This window comes from Vulpes lagopus, chromosome 4 (genome assembly GCF_018345385.1).
Source record: "Vulpes lagopus strain Blue_001 chromosome 4, ASM1834538v1, whole genome shotgun sequence".
NCBI lineage: Eukaryota > Metazoa > Chordata > Mammalia > Carnivora > Canidae > Vulpes > Vulpes lagopus.
Window position 1 is genome coordinate 89,905,334 of NC_054827.1, and position 18,327 is coordinate 89,923,660.

General features: G+C 40.0%; 1 protein-coding gene and 1 pseudogene across 1 annotated transcript in view; both read right to left on the reverse strand.

The window, feature by feature from the left end:
* Window positions 1-18,327, reverse strand: part of IQGAP2 (IQ motif containing GTPase activating protein 2) — a 302,560-nt gene that overhangs the window by 30,969 nt on the left and 253,264 nt on the right. The window contains exons 20-23 of the mRNA XM_041752928.1: window positions 16,366-16,435; window positions 11,226-11,434; window positions 4,850-4,999; window positions 1,947-2,110 (exon numbers count right to left, since the gene is read on the reverse strand). Of these exons, the coding sequence (XP_041608862.1) occupies window positions 1,947-2,110; window positions 4,850-4,999; window positions 11,226-11,434; window positions 16,366-16,435 (593 nt within the window). The remainder of the gene's footprint in view (window positions 1-1,946; window positions 2,111-4,849; window positions 5,000-11,225; window positions 11,435-16,365; window positions 16,436-18,327) is intronic.
* Window positions 16,871-17,384, reverse strand: LOC121489673 (annotated as a pseudogene).

The window sequence follows — 18,327 nt, forward strand, 5'->3', positions numbered from 1 at the left end:
GGAAGCTTCTGGCTATGTCACAGGGCTGAGAGAGCTCTTCCTGACTGCTGATTGCCAAGTCCTGGGAGCTTCCCTTCCTTACCCGCCTCCCTCTCAGCTCTGCGCCACCTCTCACCCTCCCGTGTGACCCCCTTTCCCTCAGGGTCTCAGAGTGCTGTATTCCAATACTCATCTACCCAGTCGTCCCCTCCGTTTCCTTTGCTGGCTCCTCTCCCCACAGTTTAACTGTTCTGTCTCATGTCTTTCTATGTTATCTACCCTCAGACCTCACTTCCACGTGCAATTTCAATGACCTCCTCCTTGAAACTCATCCTTTGGGCTCAGTGTCTAATCCACCTCTCTTTCGTGGGAGTTGGTCTTGGATTTCCAGCTTTCTGCTGGACACTTTCACCCTCATGTTCTACACCTGTAGCTGATACTCACCGGGTTAAAAATCCACAGTTTTTTTTTTCCTTCTGACTCTCCCACTTCTCTGACATGTGCACCTACCATTTATTCTGTTCATACACAGCAGCAGATCAAGCTTCTAAAAAACCCAACGTGGCCATGTCAATCAACACCCTGCTCTAAGACCTCTCAGGGCTTCCAAGGGAGTCAACAGTTCCTCGGCACTTGGGCCTGTACTCAGTGATTCCCATGATATGGCCCAACCTATCTTTCTAGCTCCATCTCCTATTTGTGACTAGTTAAATCACATTTTGCCTGGAATGAGCCTATTGTGTTTTGCAGATCTTGGCCTATGCTCTTTCTGTCAATACTGTGCCTTATTTTTCCTTTTCCTTTTTTTTTTTTTAAGAGTTTATTTATTTATTCATGAGAGATACACAGAGAGAGGCAGAGACACAGGAAGAGGGAGAAGCAGGTTCCATGCAGGGAGCCTGAGCAGGACTCGATCCTAGGACCCCGGGATCACACCCTGAGCCGAAGGCAGATGCTCAACTACTGAACCATCCAGGCATCAATTCTGTTTCTTCTTATAAAAAACTTAGATATTCTTCAAAGATTTGGTTCAACTACTTCGTCTCCCACAAAATCTTTATCGGCCGACCTGAATGGAACTTTTCTTCCTTTCTTTCTTTATCTTTTGAGTATAGTTGACACACAATGCTACCTTAGTTTCAGATGTACAACTTAGAAATGTGACAAGTTTATACATTATGCTATGTTCCCCAGCAGTATAGCTGCCTGCTGTCACTCTACATTTTACATCACTATTACAACATCATTTGTGACTGGAACTTTTCTTCCCACCCCTCTGATCTGTTACATTGTGTGTGTGTTATTCCTTAGCACTTATTTATTCCAGTGCACACATTCCTATATCTCATGTATCCTATTTCTTAGGCTGGCTTACAGAAACCCAAAGGCAAGGGTTCCTAGCTAATATGCTTCTGAGATCTATAGGAAACAGTACAGCACAAAAGTATCAAGAAGCCAGGAAGGCAGCTGAGGTTCATCTCGTTGGCCAAGGGCATTTTTCATGTATTTTTTTGGGATCTGCACATTTTTTTTTTTTACAATAACTAAACCAGAAAATAAAGTAGCAAAAATCAGTTTAAGTTTCAGTAAGAGAAGTAAAAGAAGACTATCTGGCAGAGATCACTATCCCCATCTGTTTATAGCTTTATTACTCACAGAGTTTTAATGAAGTTAAATTTTTTCCACTGACTTTCAAAAAAGCTTTTGATTTTTAAGTTGCTGTGTACTTGCAAACTCAAAAGCAAATTTGGCTCTGAAAAAGGTATCACTGGTAGATGAAAGCTGTACCAGGAAATACCCATAGTGATGTAGAAATTCCTTAAGCAATATGATATACTTGAATATGTATGAGTAACTTATAAGAATAGTTTAAATATTATTTTAGTAAATGAGAGATAGCTGTCACTGAAATGATTTATTCATTGATATTTTTACATATATACATATATATATATTTATATACATACTTTATTTCTTCCTCCAGAGCAGTCTTAAAAAGCTTGAGGAGTAGGTATTCTTCTCGCTGATTGGAAGCGTAATTGTATAGTGTGAAAATAACAGTATCCATGAATTTAGTTGACTTATTCTGTGGCATTTGGAAAATCAGCTTAGCCAGGTACAAAGGATTGGTCTAAAAGAAAAGAGGGAAGAAGGACAAAGTCCCCCACAAAACTGCATGTTAATATATTAAAACAGAGAGGAGTACCCAATTCCCTTTAACATGTATAAAGCATATAGTGGAGTATCTGGCATACAGTAAGACTTTAAAAGGTGTCAGCTGATATTAATACTATAGAAAGTTATATTACAAAGCTACAACAGAAGTTACATATATATATTTAATGAAATATAATTATGTGCACTATACATTGTTAACCATTTCAAGGTACATATTAATATTTATTGTAAAGACACAGAAGAGACTGAGGTTGACCAACAGAATCCAGCATCCGAAGAGACTGGCAATAATGAACCAAGAGTCTAGCTACACAGACTATTCCAGAAGGACTGGTGATTGAACAGAAGGAAAAATATCCCATATTCTGAGACTAGAAAGAAAAAGAAAAGGGCATGTTTCCGTGTGGAGACAGGATGGCCGTGATATTTTACGAGTAGAGAGAAGGTAGGAATGAGGCAGGGAGGCTGGAGGGAGGGGTAAAGGTCAGGATAGTTGATGGGTGAAATGGTGGAAGAAGGTGACAGAAAAAAAAGTCAACTTAAAAATAAAGAATTAAAAAAAAAATTGGTGTGACGTCCTGAGTGCTCATCTGAGGATAGGGTTCCTGAAGGCACCAGCCTTCATGTAATATGGGTCTTTTCCAGTAGCTACACCAATGAGGTAAGGTTAGAGGAATAAAACTACTATTTAGGTTATAGAGGAAAATATGTACATAGAGAAATTTAATATACCTACTCTTCATCTTCATCTGATGAGAAAAGAAAATTTTCCATACATGGAAACTAGTATTCATTTAACACACCCAAACAGTTTGGCTTTAAAGTTTTTAAGAAAATCCAAATTATAGTTTACTACTTAGGCTTACAATGCTCATAATGATTCCAAGCTCATAATGATTGTCTGAAATTTTATGAAGCTGGGGACCATGTTTTATTTATAGTTTTGCAGTGAATATTTTCCCACACTAAGCATATGGGATTATGAGAAAGGAAATCCGTCTAAAGCTAAAGAAACTCCTCATGCCTCCCAGATGACCTGAAAGCTTTCCGTATAGGCTGAGACTGAAGAGGCAAATGCAAAGCAAAACCTATCCTAGCTGACCTGTCTTGTGGCTAATACTTCTTGCCAAGACATCATTTAAAGGCCAAAGGAATTCAGACCATTTGCTTTATGTAGTTTCCTCAATGATCTCAGGCCAATGTCTTCGAGAAAAGATAAAGAAAAATACATGATTTCAACAGACACTCCACTAGATACAACTGAATGGCTGAGCTCTGGGACTAGCAGTTTTGGGTTGCTTGGGGAATAAAACTTGCTGGAATTATTCTCAACATGTTCCTGTGATTTTTATTTTTTACATTAATGGTCTCCACATATAGGACAAAGTAAAAAAATACAAGTCTTAGGTCAAGGACTACAGTTTCACTTTCCTTATAACACTAATTCTATCAAAATCTAACACTGGAAACCAAATCCTAAAGAAGCCTCATCCATTTGGGAGATTTATGGATGTCAAAAAGAATGCCCAAGATTACATTTCCAACTGCTGGATGACTACTATTCTAATTCAGGTAGACAAACACTTTTCCCTACCCACGGGGAGACCTCTTTCTTTCTGGAAAGTTTGCTGGTGTTAATTAAGCAAGGGATTCCAGGAACAATATCCTTTTAACATTTTCCCTCTCTGCTGTCACACCGTGGCCATCTGTGGCACTACACCCGCTCTCCAATCCATTATTCCAGATGGAGAATTCTCATTTGTACCACAATTAACATAACTTCTTTCATGGGGGGCAAATCACACCTCATTCACGATGTGGGTAATGTGTTCTCTGTATACCTAATGTCAGCACCATCCCCAAGGAAGGATTCAGGGACTTTCAGGCCTTGAGGAAGTGACCACTGCCAGCAGCAGCATCCCCACACAAAGGGACACCTAACTCAAGGAAGAACTGCTGACCCACCGTTTGGGGGAGGTTTTCTTCCCAAAGGGGAGGCTTTGTTTATCACTATCACTTACTTCCTCACTTTTCTTTGGGACTAAGTGGATGTACTAATAGAACAGATAAGGTGAACCAGTGACTTAGCCAAAACAATAACTGGTCCACCCCAGTCCAGCCATAAGCAGTTCAACTTACTAGTTCTCACCTGCATCCTGGAAGCAGCAAATAATTACTGTCCACTTACATAATAGTAATGCCACGAAAATAATGAAACTCAAAAGGATGCCCTATTGCCTTAATCAAAACTCTATCCTTTCTCAAAAGAAGGGAAGGCTGGTTCAGGGAAAGACCCATTTTGCAAGTACTTTAATTTGCTCATGGCTGACAGCATCTGCTTATATTACTAGTAGGTTTATACTGTCTCTGCAGGTAACTGTAATATAATGTAGTCCTGAAAGCAGGGGCTCCAAAGTCAAACTGCCTGGGTTCCAGTATCTCTGCTTTACCATCTACTGGCTGCATCCTGGTTTTCTCATATACAGTATGGGAATAATTATATTTACTATTTTCTGAGGGTTGTAGTAAGAATTAAATGAGATGATGTAAAACATACAGAATAGCATTTGGTACTTAGTGGGTACTCAAAATGTGTCACCTACTACAACTTTAGGGGGAAAGATATACTGTAAACCATCACCAAGCAATATAGTATTGATCCAAAGCTCATAGTGAGAGTAATTGTTCTCACCTGTAAAAGATAAAACAGCTGCTGATATGTTTCTAGTGTTTTTCTCCTTTCCTTACTCAAACTTTTAATTCCCTGGTTGTCAGTGTTAGTCAGTATTTGCATTTCTCCACCTTTTTTCTTATTCAGCTTTGTTCTGTGTGAAATGACATCCTGTAACAGAATTTAGGAAACGATTATTTTTTATTCTGGTATTCTTCATGTCCTCTCTTCACACACACACCTCGAAACACATGTAGTTGGAAAGATTAACTTTCCACATTTTCCTTACCCATCTTACATCTTTTGCTGGTAAACACACATGCGTGTGCACACATGCCTGGAATATGAAGTACTTACCCACACTACTGGGACACACATTGATATCCTCAATTCACTTTTATTCAACTTTTAAAGACTGCTGATGTGACTCTCTGAATAGCTTTCATGACCCACCAATGAATGGCACACGACCCAAATGAACGCCAGTGCTCTAGAATGCTTGCCTCCTCTGCCATGTAATAATAGGTCACCATACTACAGAGTAGGTGGCAATAAAGCTGTTTTTTCCCAAATCTTCTTCCATCTGCTTCCCTGAACTTAGTCCAACCTCCATGTAAGACGTCGATTTGTAGCCAGCATCAGGATGTCTGACCATGGCTCCTGAGGAGGGGTATTCTGGGAAATTCCAGGCAATACGCTTTACTGTGCATGCATCATTGGTTGTCTAGCATCCCTGGCCCCTCTCCATTAAGTGCCAGTAGGGACCCCTAGTAATTCTGACAGTCAAAAACGTGCCTGCCACTGCTTTCAATTGTGCCTGGGGATGGGAACTACTGTTGGCTTTTGTGTACAGGTTCTACATCTGCTTACGTCCTAGCACCCCATTCTCCCACAGCTAGGGTCAGTCCACAGGAAGAAAGAAAACCCTTGGAGTTCTGATGTAAGATAGTTCCATGTGATTATATCCACTGCAGGTCAATGAATTTATTCTTTGCCATTCTCAGCTAAGAGAGGGGCAACCTGTATTTCAGCATGTACTTCTGTCCTCCTTACTGCTTGTGTGCAGAAAGGGGGAGGGGGGGATTTGATTTGCATTTCCATGCAATTTTTTAAAAAGGCAATATTTCACCCTTATTTATAAGCATATGATATATTTCAGGATGAAGAAAGGAAGTGTACTCAGCACCAGATGAAGGTTCCGGGGAAGTCTGGGCAGGCACTTGCCTGACATCCTTCTTGATAAGAAGTCATAAAACATCACCAGAATAAGTCTGGTTTACTGTTCCTTATTTCCTTGCTTTCTTCTTTTTAAGTAATTGGCAAAGCACAGATCAAATCTCTCAAATATGTGGAGTAAATAGATTATCTTGGTTTTAAATAGACGGCAGAAACAAAATCTTGGTATTTAACTCCCCCCTCCGGTTATTTTCAATGGTGGTGGCTCTGGCAACTGAAGATTTTCCTTTTGTTTTGTTCCCAGATTTCACCTTTATGTTACGGTTTTTGACATACACACAAGAGAAGAGAGGGCGGGAGTGGCAAGCAGGCTCTGGGGCAGAATAAATCCCTTTGCATTAGAAACAGACATTTGGGGACATGTGGGTGGCTCGGCAGATGAGCATGTGCCTTTGGCTCAGGGCATGATCCCGGGGTCATGGAGTCGAGTCCTGCACTGGGCTCCCCACAGGGAGCCTGCTTCTTCCTCTGCCTGTGTCTCTGCCTCTCTCTGTGTCTCATGAATAAATAAATAAAATCTTTTTTAAAAAAGAAATATAGATATTTGGTGAGGGCAGGACAGGGAGAGTAATCCCGGATGGGGAACTGGAACATGAGAGGCTGAGCCCTGGAGGGGAGGAGGTGTGGGAGTGAGCAGCTGTGCAGATGGAGCAGAGTGTCTGTGGCACATCCCCCTGCACAGCTGTGCAGGTCACGGCAGGAAGCCCAACTTCCTTCTTCCCTGAAACTGTGCCTTGCTTAAGACTGCTCTTGTGTCAACACAAGTTTTCTTTGGGAAGCCTGAAGAAGGAGCCAAAGACTAACCAGGGAGCAGTTCCAAACATGTATGCTTTTCACTAATAGGAATTTAATGTCTTCTGTTCTTACCAATAAATATTGAACATGTGGAGAACAGTGGTTTGAAGGAGCAACAGTATCTTACTTTTTCACAATATTCCCTCATCTTGATGTTGCCCTGGTGGCCACATTTTGTCCCTTGCCATGATTGCAGGATACCTGAATGCAGGTCATATGCTGTTATATAGGCATTTTTATAGAAGGTGTAGACTAGTACAAAGGGTTTGGGCTTTGCAGGCATGAAAGTTGGGGTGCCTACACAGCCTTGTTAGCTTTGTGGCCTTGCACAGGTGAATGTCTCCAAGCCTGTTCCCTTAATCTATAGAATGGGATCAATAATCCCAGTCTCAGTTGCTATGAAGGTCAAAACAACATATGTGATGCACTTGGCACAATTCTCAGGGAAGAAAACAAGGCTCAGAGAGGTTAAGAAACACGCTCAGGGAAACACGCTAATACACGCAGTGCAGCAGTAGAATCAAGCCGTAGAACGACCCTTCATCTGGGTTTTAGGCAGCCCGGGCCTGACATCTGCACTCCTATTATGCACTGCATTCATTGGTGGGTAGCTCAGGGACTCAAGATTCCTTTTACTTTCTTTCCTTTTTTCTTTTTAAAATGGACTGACTTATTTTAGAGAGAGAGCATGCGAGCTCATGTGAGTGGAGAAAGGAAGAGAGAATCTCAAGCAGACTCCCCACTAGCATAGAATTGGATGCAGGGCTCCACCCCACGACCCTGAGACCACGACCTGAGCTGAAATCAAGAGTCGGATGCTCAACTGACTGAGCCCAGCTGCCCCAGATAACTTTTCCTTTCTCTCCTTCCTTCCTTCCTTTCTCCCTCCTTCCTTTCTCCTCTTCCTTCCTTCCAGATTTTATTTATTTATTTGAGAGAGAGACAGAGAATGTACACAAGAGAGCACAAGCAGTAGAGTGGGAGAGGCACACCGCCCATTGAGCAGGGAGCCCGATGCGGGGCTTCACCCCAGGACCCCAGGATCATAACCTGAGCAGAAGGCAGACACTTAACTGGGTCACCCAGGTGCCCTACTTTTACTTTCTATTCAGATTTTCTTTCAAGCTAGTTTGAGCTTATATTCTTCTTCCTCCCTATTTCTCTAGGAAACTTCTACGTCACTTGCTTTGTCTCCATCTCTAAGCCTTTTTTTTCTTCTTTTTTTTGCCTAAAACCAATGTTAGCCACTTCATTCACCTACTGACTTCCTGTGATTTCTAGGAGGAATGCCAATTTTATTTTATTTATTATTTATTTTTTAGTAAACTCTATGCCTAACGTGAAGCTTGAATTCATGACCCCAAGATTGAGAGTTGCATACTCTACCAACTGAGCTAGCCAGGCAAGGAAGGTCACTTTCAGAAAAATTTTAAGACACATGGTTACTTTGGAGCTCTTTACAAACTAAGCTACTTCCTTTAAAAATCTTTTTTTTTTTTTAAAGATTTTATTTATTTATTCACGAGAGATACAGAGAGAGAGGCAGAGACACAGGCAGAGGGAGAAGCAGGCTCCATGCAGGGAGCCCGAAGTGGGACTCGATCTCGGGTCTCCAGGGTCATGCCCTGGGCTGAAGGCAGTGCTAAACTGCTGAGCCACCGGGGCTGCCCTAAAAATCTTTCTCTCCTCATTAAACACATGCTCAGTATTAAAAAAGAAAAAAGAATCAAGAAGTTTAATTTTATTACCCACCCAAAGAAGAATCACTTTTTTCCTAGCTCTAAGTATATATATTTCACAACAAATGAAATTGTACTGCTTTAAGTACTATTGTCTTTATTGTATTGCAAACATTGCCCCTGCCCTTAAATGTTCTTTAAAAACATTATTTTTAGTGGCTATATAGCCTACATATTAAACTCATTTTACTGTTCTCTGTTTATTGTTTTTGTGTTTGGGTTGTTTCTCACTTTTTCACTACTATAAATAAAGCTTTAATTGTACAATTCTTGTCATCAAATTAAAAAATGCTACTATCAATGATAAGACTAAAGACCATATATTTAATAATCATTAATTAAATTTTCAAGAAGTAATCAATACTTGGTGTTTGCAAAGGTAAGTTGAAAAATTAGCTCTATTTCACAACATCATCAACTAAGAATACTTAAAAAAAGTCTTAAACAGGGGATGCCTGGGTGGCTCAGCAGTTGAGTCTCTGTCTTTGGCTCAGGGCATGATCCTGGAGTCTCGGGATCGAGTCCCACATCGGGCTCCCTGCATGGAGCCTGCTTCCTCCTCTGCCTGTGTCTCTGCCTCTCTCTGTGTCTCTCATGAATAAATACATAAAATCTTTTAAAAAAATCTTAAACATTCATAAAGACCTGAAAATTTGCCATGATTTCATTTTCCACATGAATAACAAGCTACATGTTATGTCTACTATTCAGTGTTTTGCAACTAGCCTTTATTTTAAAAGGCATTTCCTGTTTACAACTTTATGGGAATGGGGTAAAACAGCAGTTTAAAGGCTGTAAAAGGCATTTTCTGAAGGACCTTCTGAAATAGGTTACCCTTTTAAAATTCTCATGTTTGTCAAATAATACACATTTTTTAAAAGGAGAAAAGTACTATTTTTCTGGATAAAATAATAAAAACAGATAATACAGAACATTTAAAATGTACTTTTCTTTCTCTCTCTCTCTCTCTCTTTTTTTTTTTTTTTTAAAGATTTTACTTATTCATGAGAGACACAGAGGCAGAGATATAGGCAGAGGGAGAAGCAGGCCCCTGAGGGGAGCCTGATGTGGGACTCAATTCCCAGATCATGACCTGGGCCAAAGGTAGACACTGAACTGCTGAGCCACCCAAGTGTCCCTAAATTGTACTTTTCTTAATATTTAGAAAAGACTATAATTTCCTATTTTGTAAATTGCTCTATTTTCCTTATTTTCTGTGCACTATTTCACTATTTCTCTGTGAGGGCTGGAGACAAGAGTGGAGCATTCACATCCTCATCTGCTGGCCTCCTGAGCTCCTCATTTCCCAGTTTTCCAGAAACAAAGACTCAAGTCAGTGGCAGTTGGCAGTCTTTGTTTGACCCATGGTAGCTTTCTCAGAGTTTCTAGAAGGTCAACTTCCCATGCCCCCTCCTGACCTATCCATTTTCTGAAAACTGATGTGGCACTGGAATAGGGACATGGAGAGAGATCTGATCCTACAAATTTCCTTTCTAGGGTAAAAAAATGAAACTTTACACATGGTTTGAGGTAGCTCTGAAATGAACAGGTTTCACACAGATACAAAACTATAGCATTATTTACTTAGAGGCTGTTTGGGGGGCAGTCCACTCAGTAAGGGCCATTTTGGATATGTGTAAAGGCTTTTTTTTTTTTTTTTTAAGATTTATTTATTTAGGGGGAGAAAGAGTGTGTGCATGAATTGGGGGAGGGGAGAGAGAGAGAGAATCTCAAGCTGACTCTACATTGGGCACCAATCCCGATGCAGGGCTTGATCTTATGACCCAAAATCAAGAGTCAAATGTCCAACTGACTGAGCCACCAGGCACCCCACAAAGGTAGTTTGTTTTTAACATCCTAACAATTGGAAGGTTTCTAGTGGGTGGGAGCAGGGATGCTCTGCTGTCCTGCAATTTGTAGGACATTGCTGCGTACATTGTCTACCTTTTGCATGGGTGGATTTTTCAATGTCCTGCTGGTTATTCATGTAGGTCTAAATTCTGTAATTATTTGAGCCCCAAAACTAATTGTTTTAGATATAAACAAAATGCATTTCCCCCGCAATTTTACTATACACTGACTCTTCTAGGACTGCAATTCTGTGCAGGGAGATCAACTGGCTTGTTCTGAACTTTACAAAGAGTTATTTTCCATTTTGGAAAATGAAATCATGGACAGTTCCCCCACTCACTGGCATTAGTCATCTGCAGCAATTCGTAGTTTGTTCAGTCTGTGGTATTCTGGGAAGAGGCCCAAGCCTCAGGCAACTCGATCACATCTTCTAATGGCATTGGGCCCATGTACTTTCACATTGAAATCCACGTTTTTATTAGAAATTACTTTTTTATATTTGTGGGAAAACCTTAGTCTCATTATGAAGGTACCTATGTAAGTAGGCTTCGTTTCACGTACATTTCATTTCAGGATGGTAAAAGAGCCTTACAAAATACGTTATCAGGGACAAGAGTATAAAATTTTACTGGTCTGAGAACCATGAGAAAAATGGTTAGTGAATTTGGACAACACATTCTGGATTCTAAATGAGTTAGCTGGACAAAGGTTTTGTTGGCAAATACATGTGCCCCCTCTCTCTTCTGGGAGCTGAAGGCCTCACAGATCCCACTGACCTCCAGCGTGATCCTGTTTTTCACCAGGAGCCCAATCTTGATGTCCATCAAGTTCAGGTCTTTCTCTAGCTGTTGATTGCCTCTGATCTTGGTCACTACTTCTTCCCTTAATCGTGCTACCTCCAGCTCTTCCTGGAAATCCAAGTTACTTTGGTCCAATAGGTGTACAAATTTTCGGATCACTGTTAATGGTGGGTTTTCAGAGCCAACTGCAGGGAAAGGAACAGGCATGCTTTCATTAGGCATGTTTGGAATTCTCATCAATAAGAGAGGAATCGGGTATTTCAATAAGGCATTACTACAAAAATATGGCAATGGAAGCACTTGGGTTCCAGAGTGACTCATAGTGCCCATGTCAAATCTGGACAGGGAAACTGATCATATAAATAACTGCACACCACTGATGCTACCTGGTCTGTCTTCCCGTTATCTAATTCTCCCATACTGCTTCCAGGACCCTCCCTCCCACGGAGAAGATAGCTCTACCTGTCTGTTCTTTATTGATAAGGAACGTAAGACTGGATGTTAACTAAGTTATCTCTGAGACCTTGTGGCTGAGCCAGATAAGAGATTTCTGTTCCTGCTACAGGAAATGGAAAGTGATTTCTCTGAGCCCCAAAGACCATGGAGAGAGAGCAGGAACTAGGTGAAAAGCGAATTAGAGAAAGTCAATGAGAGGAGAACTGTAAGGCCAAACAGGAACCAATGGAATGACGAGTGAAACATGTTCTATGTGGCACAAATACAGGGATTTTAGACATTGAAATTTGGTCCTTGTCCTTTCGGCACGGACCGAGAGAGGGCACTCAGAGCCTGGGAGACCAGCCTCGCTGTTGAGAGGAGTGTCTAAATTCTAAAAGGGTTTCCCCTTGGTGCTCTGAATATTAATTATGTTTTAATTCCTGGGCACTGTGACTTTACAAAAAGTACATTTGTTAAAGTGTTTTAGTAAACACTGGGTAAACTTTTAAGAATAAATGATCTGGACCTTCAGCGATTAATGACTACACACAACACAAAGATGACTTCAAGAACCTCAGCCTAGTTGTGGTAACTCCCATCACCACCTTCTCCTTTACACTGAGTCCCTAACCCATCTTCTTTTTAATTCCAGCTTGGTTGTGTGGTGTTTTGGCATTCAAGAAATAAAGAGTTAAACACCACAAATAACTAATAGCATGAATCCCACATGAACAACCAAATCTATGCCACTTCTGATGGGCTTTATTGGAGAAATTAGTTTGGCTCTTGGGACCCTTCCCTTCCTGAGACTAAAGCACACATGAATTTGTTTTCTACTTTCTAACAAAGATGTTGCTTAATGACATGGCCATTTCAGAAAAAGGCTGAGCAATGCTCCAGAACTCACGTACATAGCTAAGTCAGAAAAACATGAGCCATCTTGTTTGGTCTCAAATTCTCTTTCCTCCTAAGAACCACTTATCTCTGTATGTGCCAATAAGTAGATTACAAACAAATTAGGTACTTTAGCTTTACTAATTATTATGGCCCCAATTTAGTATTTCCTCTCTCAGCAGTAGGCTTGTGACATCTTCATGCTGGGAATCATTTTGGGGTATTTTAATTCCAGAGAGTCACCTAACTTGATAGCACTGACAAGTGACCATATCACACTTATAGCAACTTCCAAGCCTGCATGCACTCAATGCCCTTCCAGAAGGAATGGGTGAAAATGGATGATGACAAACTAATAAAAGTGACTTTTTTTTTTTTTCAGATTAAAAATGCCTTGGTCTGGTGCACCTGGGTGCCTCAGTCAGTTAAGTGATTGCCTTTGGCTCAGGTTGTGATTGTGGGGTCCTTGGATCAAGCCCCAAATTGGTTCCCTGCTCAGCGGGGAGTCTGCTTCTCCCTCTCCCTCTGCCCTTCCCACTGCTCGTTCTCTATCTCTCACTCTTTCTCAAAATAAATAAATAAAATCTTTAAAAAATTGCCTTAGTCTTGGGATATCTGGGTGGCTCAGTGGTTGAGCATCTGCCTTTGGCTCAGGGTGTGACCCCAGGGTCCTGGGATCGAGTCCCACATCGGGCTCTCTGCAGGGAGCCTGCTTCTCCTTCTATGTCTCTACCTCTCTCCATGTCTCTCATGAATAAATAAATAAAATCTTTAAAAATAATGCGTTAGTCTTACAAAGATGCTGAACCGAGAAAGTAATGAAAATGGGCATTTCTGTTACCACAAAACTGTCCTATTGCAAAAGTGCAGAGCAGCTTGGATCTAACTTATTCACTACCATAGTTTCTATACACTTTCTATGCTTCAACATGAAATCACCTGGATTTTCTCATTTTATTGTGACATATATTAGTTGGGAAAATAAGCATATATCTCTCTAAGACCTTAACTAAGCAAACTATAATACTAGTGTTATTAAAGAGGCAGTAAGTATTACTTATATAAATAGATTTGTATATTTAATTATAGCTCCATCCATTCCACCTTTAGGTCCTAAATGAGCCACCATGGAAAAGCCACATTCCATTCACTAGCCGGGTCTTTAAGGTATGACTCCAGTTTTTGCTTATTTATAGTTCTAACTTCTAAGAATTTTGCACGAATGCTATTCTTAAATCTTTGAGCCATATTTTCACCTGGGTTTTTTAAAAAAGATTTTTATTTATTCATGAGAGATACACAGAGAAACGCAGAGACACAGGCAGAGGGAGAAGCAGGTTCCATGCAGGGAACCCGACGTGGGACTCAATCTTGGGACTCTAGGATGATGCTTTGAGCCAAAGGCAGATGCTCAACCACTGAGTCACCCAGGTGCCCCTTCACCTGGACTTTTAAATTAGGATTTCTTTTGTCTTTGTCATTTAAAAAAATGTAAAGGGGCACCTGCGTGGCTCAGTTGGTTAAGCACCCAACCTTGGTTTTGGCTCAGGTCAGGATCTTGGGGTCATGAGATTGAGCCCTACATGAGGCTTGGTGCTCAGTGTAGACTCTGCTTGAGATTCTCTCTTTCTCCTTCTCCTTCTGCCCCTTTCCCCTTTCATGTTCTTTCTCTCTCAAATAAATAAAAATCTTTAAAAAAAATGTAAGCAAGTGAAAAGCATCACCACAACTGCCCACAAAAACATGTTACCAAGAATGAAATGAAAAGCAGCCTGTGCTCATTTAGAAAATTTATTCTTAAATTGTCTTTCAGGAGTAAAGGCAGTAGAAAACCTGTTTTAGTGTGTTAGGGCTCAGAAAAGAAAATCCCTATTTAGCCATCTTGTAAAACACTGGAAGGTATCCACCAACTGAGAGATGAACTTCATTAACTCAACAACGGAGAAGTGTGGCCCTGAAAAGACTGGCTGGCCTTTCTTTGCTTAGCTTGCACAGGGAATTCTGGAATCTAGTGGAATGGTGGATTAGCCAACAGATTCTGTAGGCTGCAGGTACAAACTGCTCTCTCAATCTTCTTGAGGCTTTTCCTCAATAAGTAACAGAGAATACCTTTCTGGAGCCATAAACTTCACTCCAAAACTCAGACTTCAGACAGTAAAGGGCACTCACTAAACTACTTCCTAGGTACTGTGCTGGTTACGTTACTGAACTTTTACTTCCTCCAAAGTATAAAAATAAGAAACAAGGCAGAGTCAGACACAGCATAAGGGCCATTTTCATTACTATGATGTGCAAATCATGATTTTTTTTTTACCCTCTCAAAACTAATTCTGAGTGACCTAAGCAAAATATTTTAAAAATTTGTGCAATACTACTATCAGCAAGTTCTTAATCTATCACATGTTCTTGCAATAATAAGAATGTTAAAAATTCAGCATATAAAAAAAGATCTTGATTATGTAAAGGACAGAAAAACATACAAAGTTGGGATTGCAAACAGTGCAAAATGTGAATGTTGTTTGAGTGATTTTTATTTTATTTAGCTGTTTTTAAACTTTCTACAAATGGTATATATTAGTATTATAATAAAAAATATTTTAAAAACTGGAAAGTCTAGAATGAAATTATAGGAAGATGTTCATAGTTATCTTTGGGAGATGAGTTTTTTCCTTCTAATTCATGTCTCCAAAATTTCTCATGTGAATATGTTTTATTCTTAAAATGAGGGAACAAAATCATAGGCCAACAAAACAAATTAAATAGTTCAAATATAAGCTTATCTTCTGGCTAACTCTTTTGCATTAGATTTCTGACTCTAGCTCAAATTTAATATAAAAATATCAGCATTTATGCCAACTCTATTCTTTGTGAAGAAATCATATCCACTCTACCTACCCCTTCTGTATAAGAGGAAGTCCCTCTTCCTGCCATTCATGTTCCTTCGTGTGCCAGTTCAGAACCCGGGGTCTGAGCTAGTCACAATCTATTGGAAACAATGGACAACTTCTATTCCTGGAGCAGCCTCTGAAGTGACTAATATGTTTTTATTTTTGCTTATTTATAAGGAATTTGTTTCAAGATGATCTCCAGTTAGTGATGGCTTGACTTAACGATTTTTTTACTTCATGAAGGTGCAAATGCCATACACATGCAGCAGAAGAGTACTCTGAAGTTTCAGTTTGCATCTTTTCCCAGGCTGGGATCATGCCATAGGATGGTCTCTTCTTTTTTTTTTTTTTTTAATTTTTATTTATTTATGATAGTCACACAGAGAGAGAGAGAGAGAGAGGCAGAGACACAGGCAGAGGGAGAAGCAGGCTCCATGCACCGGGAGCCTGATGTGGGATTCGATCCCGGGTCTCCAGGATCGCGCCCTGGGCCAAAGGCAGGCGCCAAACCGCTGCGCCACCCAGGGATCCCAGGATGGTCTCTTCTGATGCTGAGTGGCAGCAGTGAGCCACAGCTCCCTGTCAGCCACGTGATCCTGAGGGTAAACAACCCATACACTCATAGCCATTTTGTTTTTCATTTTCAGTACAGTATTCGATAAATAACAGAAGCAATTCAACTCTTTGCTATAAAATAGGCTTTGTGTTAGATGATTTGTCCAACTGTAGGATAATGGGAGTGCTCTGAGCACATTTAGGGCAAGCCAGGCTAAGCTATGATGTTCCGTAGATTAGGTGTATTAAGTGCATTTTGACTTTGGATATTGTCAACTTACGATGGGTGTATTAGGACGTAACCTTATTGTTAGTGGAGGAAGATCTGTACTCCTACTTACCCAATGTTTTGTAGTCATCTCTAGCTTTGTTTGCTCTCAGTAGTGACTGTATTTTCACAATTTCATTTTTCTGCAAAAGAATGAGACCAGTCATGATCTTCCTAAAACCCAACTATTTTCCACAACTGTAGAATTCAGAACTACTTAAAAACTGACAATATTTAAAAATGGACATGATTTAGGGACACCTGGCTGGCTCTGGTGGTGGAATATGTGACTTTTGATCTCAGGAGTGTAAGTTCAAGCCCCATCTTGGGTGTAGAAATTTCTTAAAAATAAAATTTTTCATTGTATATAAAAAAATATTTTAATTCTTGTCCTTACGAACTATAAAGACTATACATGATTTGGAAATGAGACTGTACCAAACAATGGCCAAAGAATAACTGTCTACTCTATGCCTTGTCTTTGGTCACTCAGAATTTTCTTTTATTTACTTTATTTTAGAGAGATACAGAAAGAGTGAATGGGGAGGGGCAGAGAGAAAGAGGATCTCAAGCAGACTTTGCTGAGTGTGGAGCCTGACACAGGGATCGATCCCACGACACTGAGATCATGACCTGAGTTGAAATCAAGAGTTGGATGCTCAACCAACTGAGCTGCCCAGGTGCCACTGGTCACTCAGAATTATGTTATCAGCTATGATTGTTGTTGCTTGTCACCTCATGTTATTTTTATCTGTGTATTCACCATAATATCTCCTTTCCCTTCCACATAAATTCAGGATCTCTTTTACACATAACAATACACCACATCTCTGATGCCTGGTTGGAATACCAATGTTCTGTGCCATGTTGTCTTCTGACTATCAGTCTCCCCTGACCACCATATGTCATTATTTGCTAGAGAAGATACTGTGACTGCGTTTTTCCCTTCCACTGTCTCATGATGGGGTCCTGATCCATTTGCCCAAGTAGCTGCACATGGTTCAGAGATCTTTCAAGAACCAAGCCTCTTGCTATTTCAGACTCACATCTTACAAACTGATGAAATGCCTGTAATATATGTCCTTGAAACATGGCTTCTACTGGCTTTTCCTACAAGCTAGTCTTTGGTCTTCTAGTGAAGGATTTGAGGCTTCCTCCCTCCCTCCCTCCCTCCCTCACTGGATGCTCTCTAAAATACAATCTTAAGAAAAAAAAAAAAGAATGAAAACTATTTAGAACTGACAGTATTTGGATGGGGTGCATTCAATGTTTATTTTTTCCATTTTCTTTGAAAAGAAAGGGTCAGAAAACTTAGCTAAAAGTATCGACAAGATTATATGGGACTGTTTATAAAGAGATCTAAGAGGGAAAAGAATTTTATTTATTTCCTTTTTTGGGGAAAGTAATTTTAGCCTCAAATTTAGATGATTCAATCTCTAATTTAAGATTGAATCAATTTAAAGATCCTAAAAAAATTCTTCCTGTGGTCTTCTATTTAAGTTTATCAGTTAGCAGTTAGAAAAACTTTATAAGCATTGTTGGAAAATACTTGTCTGGAATCTTTTCTCTTCAACATTACTAGCCCACATCCATTTCTTCTCAGACATTTCTATGCAGCCCTGACTAGTGAAGTCTCACTCTTAACATGAGTTCTGAATTTAAAAAAAGTAAGCCTCCCAATATTATCACATTGAGTTCTTAAGACCTGTTGTTTCCTCTTATTGTACATTTCCACCATTTAGCTCTGAAGTTGTTTTTTAAAAATATGCAAGGTTACTGATGTTTGGCTTGCAACTGTCCATCCAATTAAGTGACACTGATGTTTTAGAACTTGAGCCAAAGGCAGTTGGGGAGACATGAAAATATCATTTAACCCAAATAAAAGCTTTGGTGTGTGTCTTAGGACAAAAGGAAGCAAGTGTGTGAAAAATATTTAGGAAAGAAGACATTTCATTTTCTCTTCCTGAACTGACAAAATATTCTATTTAATGCAAAGACTAGATAGGAACGAACACCATGCAGCCAGCATATACAA